The sequence below is a fragment of the Ranitomeya imitator genome, chromosome 1 (genome assembly GCF_032444005.1).
Source record: "Ranitomeya imitator isolate aRanImi1 chromosome 1, aRanImi1.pri, whole genome shotgun sequence".
Classification (NCBI taxonomy): Eukaryota; Metazoa; Chordata; class Amphibia; order Anura; family Dendrobatidae; genus Ranitomeya; species Ranitomeya imitator.
In genome coordinates, this window is record NC_091282.1 from 728,010,829 (window position 1) to 728,029,542 (window position 18,714).

At 43.6% G+C, this 18,714-nt stretch overlaps 1 protein-coding gene across 2 annotated transcripts in view; it reads left to right on the top strand.

The window, feature by feature from the left end:
* TMEM260 (transmembrane protein 260) overlaps nt 1-18,714 on the top strand; it is a 108,008-nt gene that overhangs the window by 22,500 nt on the left and 66,794 nt on the right. For both annotated transcript variants that reach the window (XM_069732951.1, XM_069732960.1), the window contains exons 3-4: nt 11,853-11,884; nt 13,352-13,503. In XM_069732951.1, coding sequence (XP_069589052.1) covers nt 11,853-11,884; nt 13,352-13,503 — 184 coding nt within the window. The remainder of the gene's footprint in view (nt 1-11,852; nt 11,885-13,351; nt 13,504-18,714) is intronic.

An 18,714-nucleotide genomic window follows, 5' to 3' on the forward strand; every position in this document is an offset into this window, starting at 1 on the left:
GACATTTTCGCCGTGCAACGCTGTCCGTTAGCGTTAACCCATTAACGCAATGTGAACCTAGCCTAACTAAGGGGGTGATGAAGGGGGGTTTGATTTACTTTTATAGCGAGTTTTTTAGCGGATTTTTATGATTGGCAGCCGTCACACACTAAAAGACGCTTTTTATAGCAAAAAAGTTTTTGCGTCTCCACATTTTGAGACCTATAATTTTTCCATATTTTGGTCCACAGAGTCATGTGAGGTCTTGTTTTTTGCGGGACGAGTTGACGTTTTTATCGGTTACATTTTCGGACACGTGACAGTTTTTGATCGCTTTTTATTCCGATTTTTTTGTGAGGCAGAATGACCAAAAACCAGCTATTCATGAATTTCTTTTGGGGGAGGCGTTTATACCGTTCCGCGTTTGGTAAAATTGATGAAGCAGTTTTATTCTTCGGGTCAGTACGATTACAGCGACACCTCATTTATATCATTTTTTTTATGTTTTGGCGCTTTTATACGATAAAAGCTATTTTATAGAAAAAATAATTATTTTGGCATCGCTTTATTCAGAGGACTATAACTTTTTTATTTTTTTGGTTATGATGCTATATGGCGGCTCGTTTTTTGCGGGACAAGATGACGTTTTCAGAGGTAACATGGTTATTTATATCCGTCTTTTTGATCGCGTGTTATTCCACTTTTTGTTCAGCGTTATGATAATAAAGCGTTGTTTTTTGGCTCGTTTTTTTTTTTTTTTTCTTACGGTGTTCACTGAAGGGGTTAACTAGTGGGCCAGTTTTATAGGTCGGGTCGTTACGGACGCGGCGATACTAAATATGTGTACTTTTATTGTTTTTTTGTTTTTTTTTTATGTAAAGTAATGTATTTATGGGAATAATATTTTTTTTTTTCTGCTTTATTTAGGAATTTTTTTTTTATTTTTTTTTTTACAAGTGTGGAAATTTTTTTTTTTACTTTTTCACTTTGTCCCAGGGGGGGACATCACAGATCACCGATCTGACAGTGTGCACAGCACTCTATCAGATCGGTGATCTGACATACAGCCGGGCAGGATTAGAGCTGCAGCTGCAGCCTGATCCTGACCCGGAAGTGCTCCCTGCAGGACCCGGATGCAGCCCGGCGGCCATTTTGGATCCGGGGACTGCAGGGAGAAGACGCTCGGTACACGGTGAGCACATCACCGTGTACCGATCGTCTCAGGGAAGCCCGCAGGGAGCCCCCTCCCTGCGCGATGCTTCCCTGCACCGCCGGCACACCGCGATCATCTTTGATCGCGGTGTGCAGGGGGTTAATGTGCCGGGAGCGGTCCGTGACCGCTCCTGGCACATAGTGCCGGATGTCAGCTGCGATAGGCAGCTGACACCCGGCCGCGATCGGCCGCGCTCCCCCCGTGAGCGCGGCCGATCGCATATGACGTACTATCCCGTCCCTGGGAATTAAGTCCCAGGTCACCTGGACGGGATAGTACGTCATATGGGATTAAGGGGTTAAAAGAGGCATAGATGCTCATGAGGAGAACATAATTTTACCTTTATACAAGTCACTAGTTCGACCACACTTAGAATACTGTGCACAGTTCTGGTCTCCGGTGTATAAGAAAGACATAGCTGAACTGGAGCGGGTGCAGAGAAGAGCGACCAAGGTTATTAGAGGACTGGGGGGTCTGCAATAACAAGATAGGTTATTACACTTGGGGCTATTTAGTTTGGAAAAACGAAGGCTAAGGGGTGATCTTATGTTAATGTATAAATATGAGGGGACAGTACAAAGACCTTTCTGATGATCTTTTTAATCATAGACCTGTGACAGGGACAAGGGGGCATCCTCTACGTCTGGAGGAAAGAAGGTTTAAGCATAATAACAGACGCGGGTTCTTTACTGTAAGAGCAGTGAGACTATGGAACTCTCTGCCGTATGATGTTGTAATGAGTGATTCATTACTTAAATTTAAGGGAGGACTGGATGCCTTTCTGTAAAAGTATAATGTTACAGGGTATATACACTAGATTCCTTGATAGGGCGTTGATCCAGGGAACTAGTCTGATTGCCGTATGTGGAGTCGGGAAGGAATTTTTTTCCCCAATGTGGAGCTTACTCTTTGCCACATGGTTTTTTTTTGCCTCCTCTGGATCAACATGTTAGGACATGTTAGGTTAGGCTATGGGTTGAACTAGATGGGCTTAAAGTCTTCCTTCATCCTTAATAACTATGTTACTATGTTACAAATGTGCATGTGTCTGCACAAACAGTTAGAAACAGACTCCATGAGAATGGTCTGAGTGCTCGACGACCACACATGGGGGTTGTGCTCACAGCCCAACATCATGCAGGACGCTTGGCATTTGCCACAGAACACCAGGATTGGCAAATTCACCACTGGCGCCCTGTGCTCTTCACAGGTGAAAGCAGGTTCACACTGAGCACATGAGACAGATGTGACAGAGTCTGGAGACGCTGTGGAGAGTGATCTGCTGCCTGCAACACCCTCCAGAATGATCAGTTTGGCAGTGGGTCAGTAGTGCTGTAGGGTGGCATTTCTTTGGAGGGCCTCACAGCCCTCCATGTGCTCGCCAAAGGTAGCCTGACTGCCATTAGGTACCGAGATTAGATCCTCAGACCCCTTGTGGCATTTACACTGAAGTTGGATCAGCCTGTAATTTGACTTTCCACTTTGATTTTGAGCATCATTCCAACTCCAGACCTCCATGGGATATTCATTTTGATTTACCGTATATACTCGAGTATAAGCCGAGATTTTCAGCTCATTTTTTTGGGCTGAAAGTCCCCCTCTCGGCTTATACTCGAGTCATATACCCGGGTGTCAGCAGGGGAGGGGGAGCGGGGGCTGTGTAATCATACTTACCTGCTGCGGTGCGGTCCCTGCAGTCCCTGGCTTCTCCGGCGCTGCAGATTCTTCCTGTACTGAGCGGTCACATGGCACCGCTCATTACAGAAATGAATAGGCGGCTCCACCCCCATAGGGGAGGAGCCGCATATTCATTGCTGTAAATGATCGGTGCCATGTGACCGCTCAATTACAGGAAGAAGCTGCAGCGCCGTAGAAGCCATGGACTGCAGGGACCGCGCCGCAGCAGGTAAGGGGAGCGCAGCGCTATAATTACCTGCTCCTCGCTCCGGTACGGCTCCGTCTCCAGCGTCCTCTAGCAGTGACGCTCAGGTTAGAGGGCGCTGTGACGTAGTCAGTGCGCGCCCTCTGCTGAGCGTCAGTGCTGGAGACGGAGCCGCACGAGGAGCAGGTAATTATTGAAAGCACTGGCGTCCTGAGAAGAGAGGTGAGTATGTGATTTTTTTTTTTTTTTATGGCAGCACCAGCAGCATTCTAAGGAGCACCTATGGGGCCATAATGAAAGGTGCAGACAGGGCCGGCGTCAGCACCCGGCACAGCGGGCAAATGCCGGGGCCCTGGGGAGAGAGGGGGGCCCACTTAGCTGTCATAGATACAGCTGGGAGAGCAGAGCAGGAGATAACATGCTCTCTCCGCCCACAAAGTCACTGCTGGCTGCGTTCTCTTAACCCCTATGTGCCAGCTCTGACACAAGCATCTTCTGACTCAGTCAGTGCAGCCAGGCAGGCACACATAGGGGTTAAGAGAAGGCAGCCAGTGTGACATTGTTTGTGGGGGGAGAGAGCAGGTTCTCTGCTCTGCTCTCCTGGCTGGCTGCCATGCTGCTGAAGTTATGAGGCAGATTCAGGAGGAGCTCCTAGTCCTTCCAGTGCCTGAGTGAGTGGCACTGCTATTTACTACGTGGGCTGCGCTGCTATATACTACGTGGGCTGTGCTATATACTACATGGGCTGCTATATGCTACGTGGACTGCTATATGCTACGTGGGCAGTGTTATATACTACATGGCTGTGTTTATTTGCGATCATGAATCGGGCTATGTGTTATAGGGGGGGCCCACTGAGACTCTTTCGCCCGGGGCCCTCAAAAACCTGGAGCCGGCCCTGCGTGCAGAGCATATATGGGGCAGCATTCTAAGGAGCACCTATGGGGCCATAATCAAAGGTGCAGAGCATATATGGCACAGCATTATAAGGGGCATCTATGGGGCCATAATCAAAGGTGCAGAGCATATATGGGGCAGCATTCTAAGGAGCACCTATGGGGCCATAATGAAAGGTGCAGAGCATATATGGCACAGCATTCTAAGGAGCACCTATAGGGCCATAATCAAAGGTGCAGAGCATATATGGGGCAGCATTATAAGGAGCACCTATGGGGCCATAATCAAAGGTGCAGAGCATATATGGCACAGCATTATAAGGAGCACCTATGGGGCCATAATCAAAGGTGCAGAGCATATATGGCACAGCATTATAAGGAGCACCTATGGGGCCATAATGAAAGGTGCAGAGCATATATGGGGCAGCATTCTAAGGAGCACCTATGGGGCCATAATCAAAGGTGCAGAGCATATATGGCACAGCATTATAAGGGGCATCTATGGGGCCATAATCAAAGGTGCAGAGCATATATGGGGCAGCATTCTAAGGAGCACCTATGGGACCATAATGAAAGGTGCAGAGCATATATGGCACAGCATTCTAAGGAGCACCTATGGGGCCATAATCAAAGGTGCAGAGCATATATGGGGCAGCATTATAAGGAGCACCTATGGGGCCATAATCAAAGGTGCAGAGCATATATGGCACAGCATTATAAGGAGCACCTATGGGGCCATAATCAAAGGTGCAGAGCATATATGGCACAGCATTATAAGGAGCACCTATGGGGCCATAATGAAAGGTGCAGAGCATATATGGGGCAGCATTCTAAGGCGCACCTATGGGGCCATAATGAAAGGTGCAGAGCATATATGGGGCAGCATTCTAAGGAGCACCTATGGGGCCATAATCAAAGGTGCAGAGCATATATGGCACAGCATTATAAGGGGCATCTATGGGGCCATAATCAAAGGTGCAGAGCATATATGGCACAGCATTATAAGGGGCACCTATGGGGCCATAATCAAAGGTGCAGAGCATATATGGCACAGCATTATAAGGGGCACCTATGGGGCCATAATCAAAGGTGCAGAGCATATATGGCACAGCATTATAAGGGGCACCTATGGGGCCATAATCAAAGGTGCAGAGCATATATGGCACAGCATTATAAGGGGCACCTATGGGGCCATAATCAAAGGTGCAGAGCATATATGGCACAGCATTATAAGGAGCATCTATGGGGCCATAATCAAAGGTGCAGAGCATTATATATGGCACAGCATTATAAGGAGCACCTATGGGGCCATAATCAAAGGTGCAGAGCATATATGGCACAGCATTATAAGGGGCACCTATGGGGCCATAATCAAAGGTGCAGAGCATATATGGCACAGCATTCTAAGGATCACCTATGGGGCCATAATCAAAGGTGCAGAGCATATATGGGGCACAGCATTATAAGGAGCATTTATGGGGCCATAATCAAAGGTGCAGAGCATATATGGCACAACATTATAAGGAGCATCTATGGGGCCATAATCAACGGTGCAGAGCATTCTATATAGGGGCTGAGAGAAGACGTATACTGTAGGATGGGCTGCATACAGGGGGCTGAAATGAGAAGCCTACTGCAGGATGGGCTGCATAAAGGGGGCTGAAATGAGAAGCCTACTGCAGGATGGGCTGCATAAAGGGGGCTGAGGGGAGAGATATACTGCAGGATGGGCTGCATACAGGGGGCTGAGAGGAGAGATATACTGCTGGGTGGGCTGCATACAGGGGGCTGAGAGGAGTGCTATGCTGCAGTATGGGCTGCATACAGGGGGCTGAGAGGAGAGCTATACTTCAGGATGGGCTGCATACAGGGGGCTGAGAGGAGAACTGTACTGCAGGATGGGCTGCATACAGGCGGCTAAGAGCAGAGCTATACTGCAGTATGGGCTGTATACAGGTGCTGAGAGGCAGGATGCTGTAGGATCAGCCCATCATACAGTAACAAGACCAAAGTCAGCGCAGCCATCTACCAGGAAATTTTAGAGCACTTCATGCTTCCCTCTGCCGACAATCTTTTTGGAGATGGAAATTTCATTCTCCAGCATGACATGGCTCCTGTCCACACTGCCAAAAATACCAATACCTGGTTTAAAAACAACAGTATCACTGTGCTTGATTGGCCAGAAAACTCACCTGATCTTAACCCCATAGAGAATCTATGGGGTATTGTCAAGAGGAAGATGAGACACCAGACCCAAAAATGCAGACAAGCTGAAGGCTACTATCAAAGCAACCTGGGCTTCCATAACACCTCAGCAGTGCCACAGGCTGATCGCCTCCACGCCACGCCGCATTGATGCCGTAATTGATGCAAAAGGAGCCCCAACCAAGTAATGAGTGCATTTACTGAACATACATTTCAGTAGGACAACATTTCGGATTTTAAAATCATTTTTATGGTGGTGTTATAAAGTATTTTGATTTACTGAGATAATGACTCATTGGCTGTAAGCCATAATCATCAACATTATCAGAAATAAACTCTTGAAAGATATCACTCTGTAATAATTCTATATAATATGAGATTCACTTTTTGTATTGAAGAGATTAAATAAATTAACTTTTTGATGATATTCTAATTTTGTGAGATGGATCTGTAAGTCATGTCTGGCCTTGTTACAGAAGCAGCGGCTAGGCTACAGGGATCTATGTTTGGATGTGCAGGTCAGGTTTTTGAAATGTATTCTCTAGCCTTCTGATCGTGCACTCCGCCTTCTAGCCACAGGTGTTTTAATTACAGCAGGTCCAATACCCCTCCATAGAGAGAGAGAATTTTAGTCTAGGAAGAGGTTTCACATGTACCCATTCAGATGGAGACGTTTATTCTCAGCGAGGTAAGGCAAGCGTAGGACCTAGTATAAGAGAGATGCCGTAAAGTGGCTACCAGGTACACATAAAATTGACCATTTTTATGCGCTAAACGCTCTCATTTTTCATATTTCTAGTGCAGTAATGCAGTTCAAATTTCATATTTCAAGTTTGTATGTTCTAGCGCTGCAGTGTGCTGCCTTATTTATTTAACTATATACGAGTTGGCGACTCTAGGTTCAGCACCTGTTCACACTTAGTCTATGTTTGGATGTGCAGGTCAGGTTTTTGAAATGTATTCTCTAGCCTTCTGATCGTGCACTCCGCCTCCTAGCCTACAGGTGTTTTAATTACAGCAGGTCCAATACCCCTCCATAGAGAGAGAGAATTTTAGTCTAGGAAGAGGTTTCACATGTACCCATTCAGATGGAGACGTTTATTCTCAGCGAGGTAAGGCAAGCGTAGGACCTGGTATAAGAGAGATGCCGTAAAGTGGCTACCAGGTACACATAAAATTGGCCATTTTTATGCGCTAAACGCTCTCATTTTTCATATTTCTAGTGCAGTAATGCAGTTCAAATTTCGTATTTCAAGTTTGTATGTTCTAGTGCTGCAGTGTGCTGCCTTATTTATTTAACTAGGCTACAGGGAGTAGTCATCAGGGCCGTGCAGGGAGTGGTTACAGTCACCGCTCACTAGACAGCAATTGCACTTTTATCACTTCCCTCCACTTTGAATGACACCCTGCTCTGAACACACAAATACTGTACACACACTCTGCAGAGTAAATTGTCAATCAGCATGATGGGAAGTGATCACAGCCGCACTTACTGTGTAATGAGAGTTGACTGTAACCACTCCCTGCACCACCCCGATGACCAGAAACAAGCAGCTGCTGGGAGAATAAAACTTTATTTTCTCCCTGTACCTGCTGCTTCAGTAATCCAGCAACTTAGTTTCAGCGCTATTCACCTGCGGTTAACCACAAGTTCCCTTTAACTGAGAATTTAAGCACCCCTTGTTCCCTTTAGATGAAGACTCTCTGAACCTGCAGATTTTTACAGGACCGGACGACCATCTGATGTGTTTTGGGGTCTCCTGACCTTACCACAACAGATGATTTGGTGGAAGAAAAGATTGGAAAGTCAAAATTTCAGCGCCAAATCCTTTTCTTTTCAAGAGAGAGAAGCCAACGCCAAAGGAGTCTGACAGCGACTATCTCCTCTCTCCCCAGTGAAGACACATGAACACTTTGCTGAGTTGAGTACCTGTGTGTATGGTGGAGTTGGCAGAGATCACTTTCTGCCGACCGATCATTCAGCCCACAGCTGTCTCATGTGTATGGCGTGCTTTAGACTGACATTTAAAGGGGAGTTCTCAAGTTTAAAAGTTATTCCCTGTCCATGGGAGAAAGAATAACTTTCTGATCTCTGGGGGTCCGACTACAGAGGCCGCCTGCAATCTCAAGAACCCCTGAAAAGCCCCAGCTGGATAGAGCAGAGATTGCTCATATGCTATTCAGCTCGTCAAAGCCCTGGTTCTCAGATTACTGGGGCGACGGCGGTCAGACCCCCAGGGATTGGAAAGTTATCCCCTATCCTTTGGATATAACTCGAGAACAGCCTTTTAAGGTCTGAGTCTATGTAATAAAAGGGGGGCTGCTTTACACCAAAAACTGAATTTCATCCTGTCCTTCATATTGGATGCATAGGAAAAGCGGCGAGCCATTGATTTTTTTTTTTTTTTTTCGGATATATACAGTGTATTTTCACACGAGGCGCACACTGTTCCTTCTCATCGACTGTGTCAATACTAAACCCACCCCAAAAAAATCCATAAAATGATTTCACGTCTGTTTTATTTCGCGTAGCTTGTACAGAATCAACTTGTTCTTTTTTAACTTTTTTTTTTTATTATTCCGGGAGAGGGGCCGGTTATACGGATTTGCTGGAAATCATTGTGGCTATAACAACAGCTTTGTGCTATTGAAGAAAAAAAAAAAAAAAATGATTGTATGTCAATATTCGCTGCGTACAAAAGAGCAGGCCACTTTTGTGTTTCTAGCGGTAATGATTAACATTACGTTCATTTAAATAATGCATAATTACCGTGAAGTAGAAAGACGTTACCTGGAAAGAGCCTTAGAGAAAATTGTCGCCGGTGGGGTATTGTTTACGTACATTAAGTCTAGAGTTTCTCCATCCACTTCCCGGGATCACAGATAATTACTGCCTACGGTACTTCACAGGCGCAAGTTCCCATCCAGCGTCGTTCCCTATTCAATGTCTGGTACTGGAGTGGATTGCTAGCTCTTTGGCGCGACTGCCCTCACCTTTTTTTTTTTTTTTTTTTACCAAATTGTATATTTTAAAAATTAAAATAAAAATTGCAATTTGGCTGAAATGTGTGTTGCGTTGAGTCCCCTTTTCTTCCACGGCTCCGCTCCCAGCAATCTAATTAAATACCAATGTCTGTTATAATTGCGATTACATTATTCCAGGCTCTTTTCTGCTCCCTTTTTACGTATTGTTTACCGGCCCCCTACTCACTCATACTACCTGCTGATGATAATGTTTTATAAAGAGCAGGTGCTGGCAATAAGAAATGTGCGATTTCCCTGGTACATGAACTTGAATATTCAAAGCTTTAAATTAGGTGCAAGAAAAGGGGGGGTTAAAATTAATAATGGCAAATTTCCCTTTAAAAATATATTTCTGTACTTGGATCATCTTCTTCTGGTAAGTACCGTAATACTATTCTATTTTCTTTTTCTATTCGCTGGACATGGTACCATTGGAATCAATGCAAGGTAGTGATGCTGGGGGCAAATGACCAAACTGGGGCAAACAAAAAGTGGATATTGTCCAATTGGATTTCTCGGTTTTCGCTGATGTATAACGCAATCCTTTTTTTCCTATTACTTTTGGAAACTGCTTGTCAAAGCTGCTAGAAACAAAGGGAATCCTGCGGAATGGCTCTCTTCTGTTACCCCCAGAGACCTCAAAAAAAGTATATGAAAAAAAAAACTTTTTCTCTCTTTTTATCTTAAAAAAAGCAAAAACAAAATACATTCATCCTATATCATATTATATACTAAAAGAAAAAAAAATCAGAAATCTTGCAATTTTCACACTGACGACTAGGCCTAATAGTAACTTTTTTTTTGTTTTACCCATAGATCAATAGTACACGTGAAACTTAGTGAACTATCTCCTCAGGGAAATCTGCTTCTTACTCCTCCTGGACTGATTTTACATTCTCAGTTAGTGGGTAAAATCTGTATATTCAGTAACTACAGACTTTTCCATTACTGAGATAGGAGATGACAGTTGGTGCTCATAAAGTTCTATGGGGAGGGGAGGAGCTTGAGACCGACACAAACATTCTGTTCCAATTTTTCCTGATACATCAGTTACACTTTAAAAATGACCTGTCACCAGATCAAAAGTGGGTTTTTGTTCTTTTTTTATTCCCACTGCTCCCCTGAGTATGCTACTTTGTATTTTTTAAATCCTTCTTTTGGTTGCAGAACTATGGACCTTTTTATTTGGTGTTGATTTTTATGGTCTTTTCCAAAGGGGTGTGGCTCACAGTGTAATAATGCAGAGCAGCCTAAAGATACACCCACCAGAGAATCCTGTGAGCACTAAATAAAAAGGCCTCATATCTCTAGTACCATATGGCGAATTAAAAACCGAATACTGTGGTGACATGTTATCAGTCATTGTACAGAAGGAGGAGGAGGTGAACTGTGACATCATTTATTGTGAATGGGGATCCTGTGTTATCTACTGTATAGAGATGTTATCAGTCATTGTACAGGAGGAGGGGAAGGTGAGCTGTGACATCACCAACTGTGAATGGTGGCTCCTGTGTTATCTACTGTATATAGAGGTGTTATCAGTCATTGTACAGGAGGAGGTGAGCTGTGATATCACTTATTGTGAATAGTGGATCCTGTGTTATCTACTGTATGTAGAGATGTTATCAGTCATTGTACAGGAGGAGGAGGTGAGCTGTGACCTCTATTGTGAATGGTGGATCTTGTGTTATCTACTGTATATAGAGGTGTTATCAGTCATTGTACAGGAGGGGGAGGAGGTGAGCTGTGACATCACCTATTGTGAATGGTGGATCCTGTGTTATCTACTGTATATAGAGGTGTTATCAGTCATTGTACAGGAGGAGGAGGTGAGCTGTGATATAACCTATTGTGAATGGTGGGTCCTGTGTTACCTGTCTGTCACGTAAATGAAACTGCTGAAAAGTCCTCTGTACAGAACAGAAAGTGTGAATCTATTATGAGGCCTAGTGGAATTTTCATTTATTTTTTTTTAATAAAAAAATAGTATGGAAAATTTGAAGAAACAAAAACTATTAAACTTAATTGAAATGAAGTACATTTTGTGATGACGCTTTAATGATGTCATGTCTTTTCACATAATTACTTGATATTCATACATGGTGAAATTTCTTTAGTCCATAATTACTAGGATTGAATCAAAGTCGGATTATTATATAATCTGATGTTCATCGAAAGTAAGAAGACCGCCTCGGATAAAATACTAGCCTAAAATCTGCAACTATGTGATGATGATAATTTCCTTTTCCCTCTCTTATACCAATCTTCTTGTGTTGCTGCGAAAGTCCGGACATTCTTCTATTCCAGATTGTCAGTATTTCTGAATAATTGGATGCCGGATTAAAGATACTCTACGATATAGACTCTGAACATACTGGTTTTTTATTTTGTTTTTTTTTACTCTTTGATTTAGTCATGAGAAATAAAACACACATTATGTTTTTTTTTTTTTTCTCGGAATGATTTCCAGTGTAACTAAATCGAAAGTGGGAGGAATTTCTGAGAAAATTTCATGCTGCTAAATCTCTCTAGATTTATTTTTATCAAGTCAAATTAATGCAAAATCCCAGCACAAGCCTTTTGAATTTGGGAAACTTTGGAGGAGGGTCATTCCCTAATGGTAATTATTGGTTTTACATTTATTTTTTCACAGGGGAGCTGATCACAGCCGCCTATGAGCTCGGAGTAAGTATTAATTTTATTGTTTAATCAATGCTCTCATTAACAGTTTTAGGAATTAGGGAAGTTTAATTAAGCATGGAGTAAAGTAGATTAATTTATTTTCAAACCACAGTTTTACTAACTTATAAGTACAGTATGCCACAATTTACTTTAAGTTTTAAATCCAATTAAACAAAATTATAAAGCGAGGCTTTTTACTGTATATACAGTGGCATGGCTTATTATCAACCCAAAATGTGGATAAGCTGGGGAGAATGAAATAAATCGGGTTAACAGTTTTAATAAGTTTTATTATTTAATAAACTTAATTATGGTGTCATGATCCCTTTAGGTAAGACCCAAAGTCTGTTAGACTGGCACTAATCTGGAGACCGTGTGGTCTACACAAGCGTTAATCAATATACTTTTTTTTTTTTTTTCCGCGAAGGGGCTCTTGTGACATTGAGGTTAGCAAAAACATTTCAAGATCATTTTTGCTCCAAAAATATATATACAATTATTGGTAAATCGTAAAGCGTGGGGTTTCCACTTTCAATAAAATGGTCCTCAAATGATTTGATACTAGTAAGAAAATAAGGTATTTTGGCTGCAGCAACTACAATCAGAGCTCGGCAGCTCCCAATAATGTAGACGGCACGAGTCGATGAATTCAGTGATTGGTTGCAGCGGTGATGGCTGCTGTAGTCATAATGACATTGCGTGCAGTTAAAACAGTGCGGTGGGGATCTGGCACTGACCACGCAAGGTTGAAAATAGTGATGAGCGAATATACTCATTGCTTGGGTTTTCCCGAGCACGCTCGGGTGGTCTCCGAGTATTTATGACTGCTCGGAGATTTAGTTTTTGTCGCCTCAGCTGCATGATTTACAGCTACTAGACAACTTGATTACATGTGGGGATTCCCTAACAAAAAGGCAATCCTCACATGTATTCAGCCTGGCTAGCAGCCGTAAATCATGCTGCTGGGGCAACAAAGATTAAATCTCCGAGCAGTCACAAATACTCGGAGACCCCCCGAGCGTGCTCGGGAAAGCCCGAGCAATGAGTATACTCGCTCAGCAGTAGTTGAGAACTATCTATGTATCCAGCCGTTTGGGAAACACTTTTTTTTGTGGATAATGAGTGGGGCAAAATCTGCACCAAAATTGCGTGTATTTTATTATGGCCGATCCTTTGCTCTCATAGAAGATTAACAGCATGGTCTGGCTTTGACTTCCTCCTCTCGTCACTTGCTTCATATTGTGCCAGACTGCTGTCGCTTGCCCATATAGTAGGTTATAATTCAGTGCCCTCATTGCCCACAAAGGCCTCGTAGTCCCCGAGGCCTCCATCACAAAGCAAATGCCTAATGTGAAAGCGTACAACCCCTTTAATATAACCTTAAAGGGATCCTAATCAACATGGATCTTTAGTTTGAGAAATCCTCCGCATTTGTCTGCGCTGAATGTTTTGTGCTTTGGTCTTCATCAGGTCGCTCATCCTCCTGGATATCCGTTGTTCACTTTGCTGGCCAGACTGGCGATGGTCCTTCTGCCGATCGGCTCCATTGCTTATCGAGTCAACCTCCTCTGCTGCCTTTTTGGAGCAGTTGCCGCCTCTCTGCTCTTTATTACAACCGTCAGGTATCTGTTCCATTTTATATAATGTTAGATTCAGATGGAAATGATGCAATGTGACAATTTTTTTTTCTTTTTACATTTTGGACAAGGTAAAGTGGACTGTAAAAAGTTTTTTTTTTTTTTTTCGGTAATGCAAAACTCTATAATCTCAGAGTAGGCCGATAACATTAGATCAGTGCAAATTTGATTTCCTGGGCCCCCAGCGATCAGCTAATTGAAAGACCCCCATAACACCACATCCTTTTCGCTGCTTACCAAACTATTAGTAGTTGTCCTGTCTGAAATTACAGCTCTGTCATATTCACTTGAATGGGAGGTAGCCGAAGTTAATATTAATAATCGGCACAAGCACTATCAAAAGTAGGAAACTGTGCCGGGGATACTGTACCATATCTTACTGGTGATTCGTCGCCCCGGCTAAACGATCAGAGTGCTGAGACTCTGCCTACCCCCCCAACACCAAACTTGATATTGATAGCCTGTTTTAAGAATAGACCATCAATTTTGTATCCCCAGATAACCCCTAAGGGCGCAATCAGACAGCCGTATAAATCGGGACCGAGATTGGAGTGCAATGCAAAGACTGGCCGGTGGGTCTCCCAAGAGAAGAGCTGCCGGCCAGTCCGAACCACTGAGTTCTGATCTCAGTTTGATTGATACCGCCGTCCGACTGTGGCCTTTAAGTGAGTATGTCAGCACAAAATGACTGTCCAAACCAAGCACAGACGATCGGTGCACCCTTGATGTGACCAAACAAATCAGTTTGCCTTCACCCCTACTTGTTTCTCATCTATCTCTGCCGTTCTCTGGCTCTTGTAAAGCCTGAGCTTTCATTTGTGAAAGAAGATGGTGAAAATTGATGGAAAATAAGTAGCTGGAAAGGTGCACTGAGCTGCTTGGTCACACCAAGGGTGCACCAAGCATCGGTGCTTTGTTTGAACAGTCATTTTGAGCAGACAGACTTTTTTTTTTTATAGGCGTTACCTGTGAGTAGAGAATAAAAGAAAGGCCTACTTTTTTCCCCCGGAAACAGCACCACTCTTGTTCACAGGGCGTATATTGGAAGAGTAAAGCCCATGTAGAATAACAAAAAAAGTGGTTCTGTTTTTAGACAAAAACTGAACTTTTTTTGCCAATTATTTACAACTAGATGGTGGCCCGATTCTAACGCATCGGGTATTCTAGAATATGTATGTCCATGTAGTATATTGCCCAGCCACGTAGTATATTGCCCAGCCCACGTAGTATATTGCCCAGCCACGTAGTATATTGCCCAGCCACGTAGTATATTGCCCAGCCCACGTAGTATATTGCCCAGCCACGTAGTATATTGCCCAGCCACGTAGTATATTGCCCAGTCACGTAGTATATTGCCCAGTCACGTAGTACAGTTAGGGCCAGAAATATTTGGACAGTGACACAATTTTCGCGAGTTGGGCTCTGCATGCCACCACATTGGATTTGAAATGAAACCTCTACAACAGAATTCAAGTGCAGATTGTAACGTTTAATTTGAAGGGTTGAACAAAAATATCTGATAGAAAATGTAGGAATTGTACACATTTCTTTACAAACACTCCACATTTTAGGAGGTCAAAAGTAATTGGACAAATAAACATAACCCCAAAAAAATATTTTTATTTTCAATATTTTGTTGCAAATCCTTTGGAGGCAATCACTGCCTTAAGTCTAGAACCCATGGACATCACCAAACGCTGGGTTTCCTCCTTCTTAATGCTTTGCCAGGCCTTTACAGCCGCAGCCTTCAGGTCTTGCTTGTTTGTGGGTCTTTCCGTCTTAAGTCTGGATTTGAGCAAGTGAAATGCATGCTCAATTGGGTTTAGATCTGGAGATTGACTTGGCCATTGCAGAATGTTCCACTTTTTGGCACTCATGAACTCCTGGGTAGCTTTGGCTGTATGCTTGGGGTCATTGTCCATCTGTACTATGAAGCGCTGTCCAATCAACTTTGCAGCATTTGGCTGAATTTGGGCTGAAAGTATATCCGGGTACACTTCAGAATTCATCCGGCTACTCTTGTCTGCTCTTATGTCATCAATAAACACAAGTGACCCAGTGCCATTGAAAGCCATGCATGCCCATGCCATCACGTTGCCTCCACCATGTTTTACAGAGGATGTGGTGTGCCTTGGATCATGTGCCGTTCCCTTTCTTCTCCAAACTTTTTTCTTCCCATCATTCTGGTACAGGTTGATCTTTGTCTCATCTGTCCATAGAATACTTTTCCAGAACTGAGCTGGCTTCTTGAGGTGTTTTTCTGCAAATTTAACTCTGGCCTGTCTATTTTTGGTATTGATGAATGGTTTGCATCTAGATGTGAACCCTTTGTATTTACTGTCATGGAGTCTTCTCTTTACTGTTGACTTAGAGACAGATACACCTACTTCACTGAGAGTGTTCTGGACTTCAGTTGATGTTGTGAACGGGTTCTTCTTCACCAAATTAAGTATGCGGCGATCATCCACCACTGTTGTCATCCGTGGACGCCCAGGCCTTTTTGAGTTCCCAAGCTCACCAGTCAATTCCTTTTTTCTCAGAATGTACCCAACTGTTGATTTTGCTACTCCAAGCATGTCTGCTATCTCTCTGATGGATTTTTTCTTTTTTTTCAGCCTCAGGATGTTCTGCTTCACCTCAATTGAGAGTTCCTTTGACCGCATGTTGTCTGCTCACAGCAACAGCTTCCAAATGCAAAACCACACACCTGGAATCCACCCCTGACCTTTTAACTACTTCATTGATTACAGGTTAACGAGGGAGACGCCTTCAGAGTTAATTGCAGCCCTTAGAGTCCATTGTCCAATTACTTTTGGTCCCTTGAAAAAGAGGACGCTATGCATTACAGAGCTATGATTCCTAAACCCTTTCTCCGATTTGGATGTGGAAACTATCATATTGCAGCTGGGAGTGTGCACTTTCAGCCCATATTACATATATAATTTTATTTCTGAACATGTTTTTGTAAACAGCTAAAATAACAAAACTTGTGTCACTGTCCAAATATTTCTGGCCCTAACTGTATATTGCCCAGTCACGTAGTATATTGCCCAGTCACGTAGTATATTGCCCAGCCTCGTAGTATATTGCCCAGCCTCGTAGTATATTGCCCAGCCACGTAGTATATTGCCCAGTCACGTAGTATATTGCCCAGTCACGTAGTATATTGCCCAGTCACGTAGTATATTGCACAGCCCACGTAGTATATTGCCCAGCCACGTAGTATATTGCCCGGTCACATAATATATTGCCCAGTCATGTAGTATATTGCCCAGCAACGTAGTATATTGCATAGCCCACGTAGTATATTGCCCAGTCACGTAGTATATTGCCCAGCCACGTAGTATATTGCCTAGTCACGTAGTATATTGCCCAGCAACGTAGTATATTGCCCAGTCACGTAGTATATTGCCCAGTCACGTAGTATATTGCCCAGTCACGTAGTATATTGCCCAGTCACGTAGTATATTGCCCAGTCACGTAGTATATTGCCCAGTCACGTAGTATATTGCCCAGCCACGTAGTATATTGCACAGCCCACGTAGTATATTGCCCAGCCACGTAGTATATTGCCCAGTCACGTAGTATATTGCCCAGTCACGTGGTATATTGCCCAGCCACGTGGTATATTGCCCAGTCACGTAGTATATTGCAGAGCCACGTAGTATATTGCCTAGTCACGTAGTATATTGCCCAGCCACGTAGTATATTGCCTAGTCACGTAGTATATTGCCCAGTCACGTAGTATATTGCCTAGTCACGTAGTATATTGCCCAGTCACGTAGTATATTGCCCAGTCACGTAGTATATTGCCCAGTCACGTAGTATATTGCCCAGTCACGTAGTATATTGCCCAGTCACGTAGTATATTGCCCAGTCACGTAGTATATTGCCCAGCCACGTAGTATATTGCACAGCCCACGTAGTATATTGCCCAGCCACGTAGTATATTGCCCAGCCACGTAGTATATTGCCCAGTCACGTAGTATATTGCCCAGTCACGTGGTATATTGCCCAGCCACGTGGTATATTGCCCAGTCACGTAGTATATTGCAGAGCCACGTAGTATATTGCCTAGTCACGTAGTATATTGCCCAGCCACGTAGTATATTGCCTAGTCACGTAGTATATTGCCCAGTCACGTAGTATATTGCCTAGTCACGTAGTATATTGCCCAGTCACGTAGTATATTGCCCAGTCACGTAGTATATTGCCCAGTCACGTAGTATATTGCCCAGTCACGTAGTATATTGCCCAGTCACGTAGTATATTGCCTAGTCACGTAGTATATTGCCCAGCAACGTAGTATATTGCCAAAAAACTACTATAAAATCAAAGAAAAAAAATCCAAAAAAGTGAATAAGTAAAGGAAAACTGGATGAGGAAATGTGCCAGAATCTGTTAGTCTGTAGTCAACAAACTAAGATCTGCGCACATTTCTCCTTGACTTTGAAGGCAGCAGATACGTTAGTTTATCGCCACATTAGCCAATCTTACTAATTGGGACTATAGCTTTGATGGTGCCTTTAGTTTAGTGCCAAGACAGCCCTGTGAGCCGCCACAACTGCCAGGTTTGCTGTCTCTGTGATGTGCTCGTCTACTGACCCAGAAGAAGTAGATCTTTCTGAACTTTTGTTTTAAACTTCGTCTGAACTTGACCACCCACTACAATGAGTATGTCTCCAGATGACAGATCCCGACACCGTGCCAAAACCTCAGTGTACACTTCAGGGCACAAAGTGTATGTGTTGTTTTCTCAAGAAAGTAAAAATTGACTTAAACCAACCATAATTTTAAAGCCTCCGCCGCTTCTCCCAGTGACTTTTATTATCTGCAGCGCTGACGTCACGTTGACAGCGCTGCAGACAATCAGCAAGCTCAGTGGCTCCGTCCTAATTGACGACGTGAGCTGCTCCGAATCCTTTGAGCTCAGTTATTGGCTGCAGCGCTGTCGACGTGACCTCAACGCTGCAGACAATAACAGGAGCAGTGGCAGAGACTCAGCGCTGGACCCCGAGAGGGTGAGTAAAGCTCAATTTGTTTGTGGTTTTTTCATAACAAACTTCAGCCACTAGACAGGGGTTTTATAAAACCGGAAAGCTTTAGAGTAGCCTATTTGCAGAGTTCTCAGAGCAGAGCCTCCACGTTTCTGAGGAGTTTTGCGTTTTTTTTGAGGAGGATTTGGAAAGTTTGCGC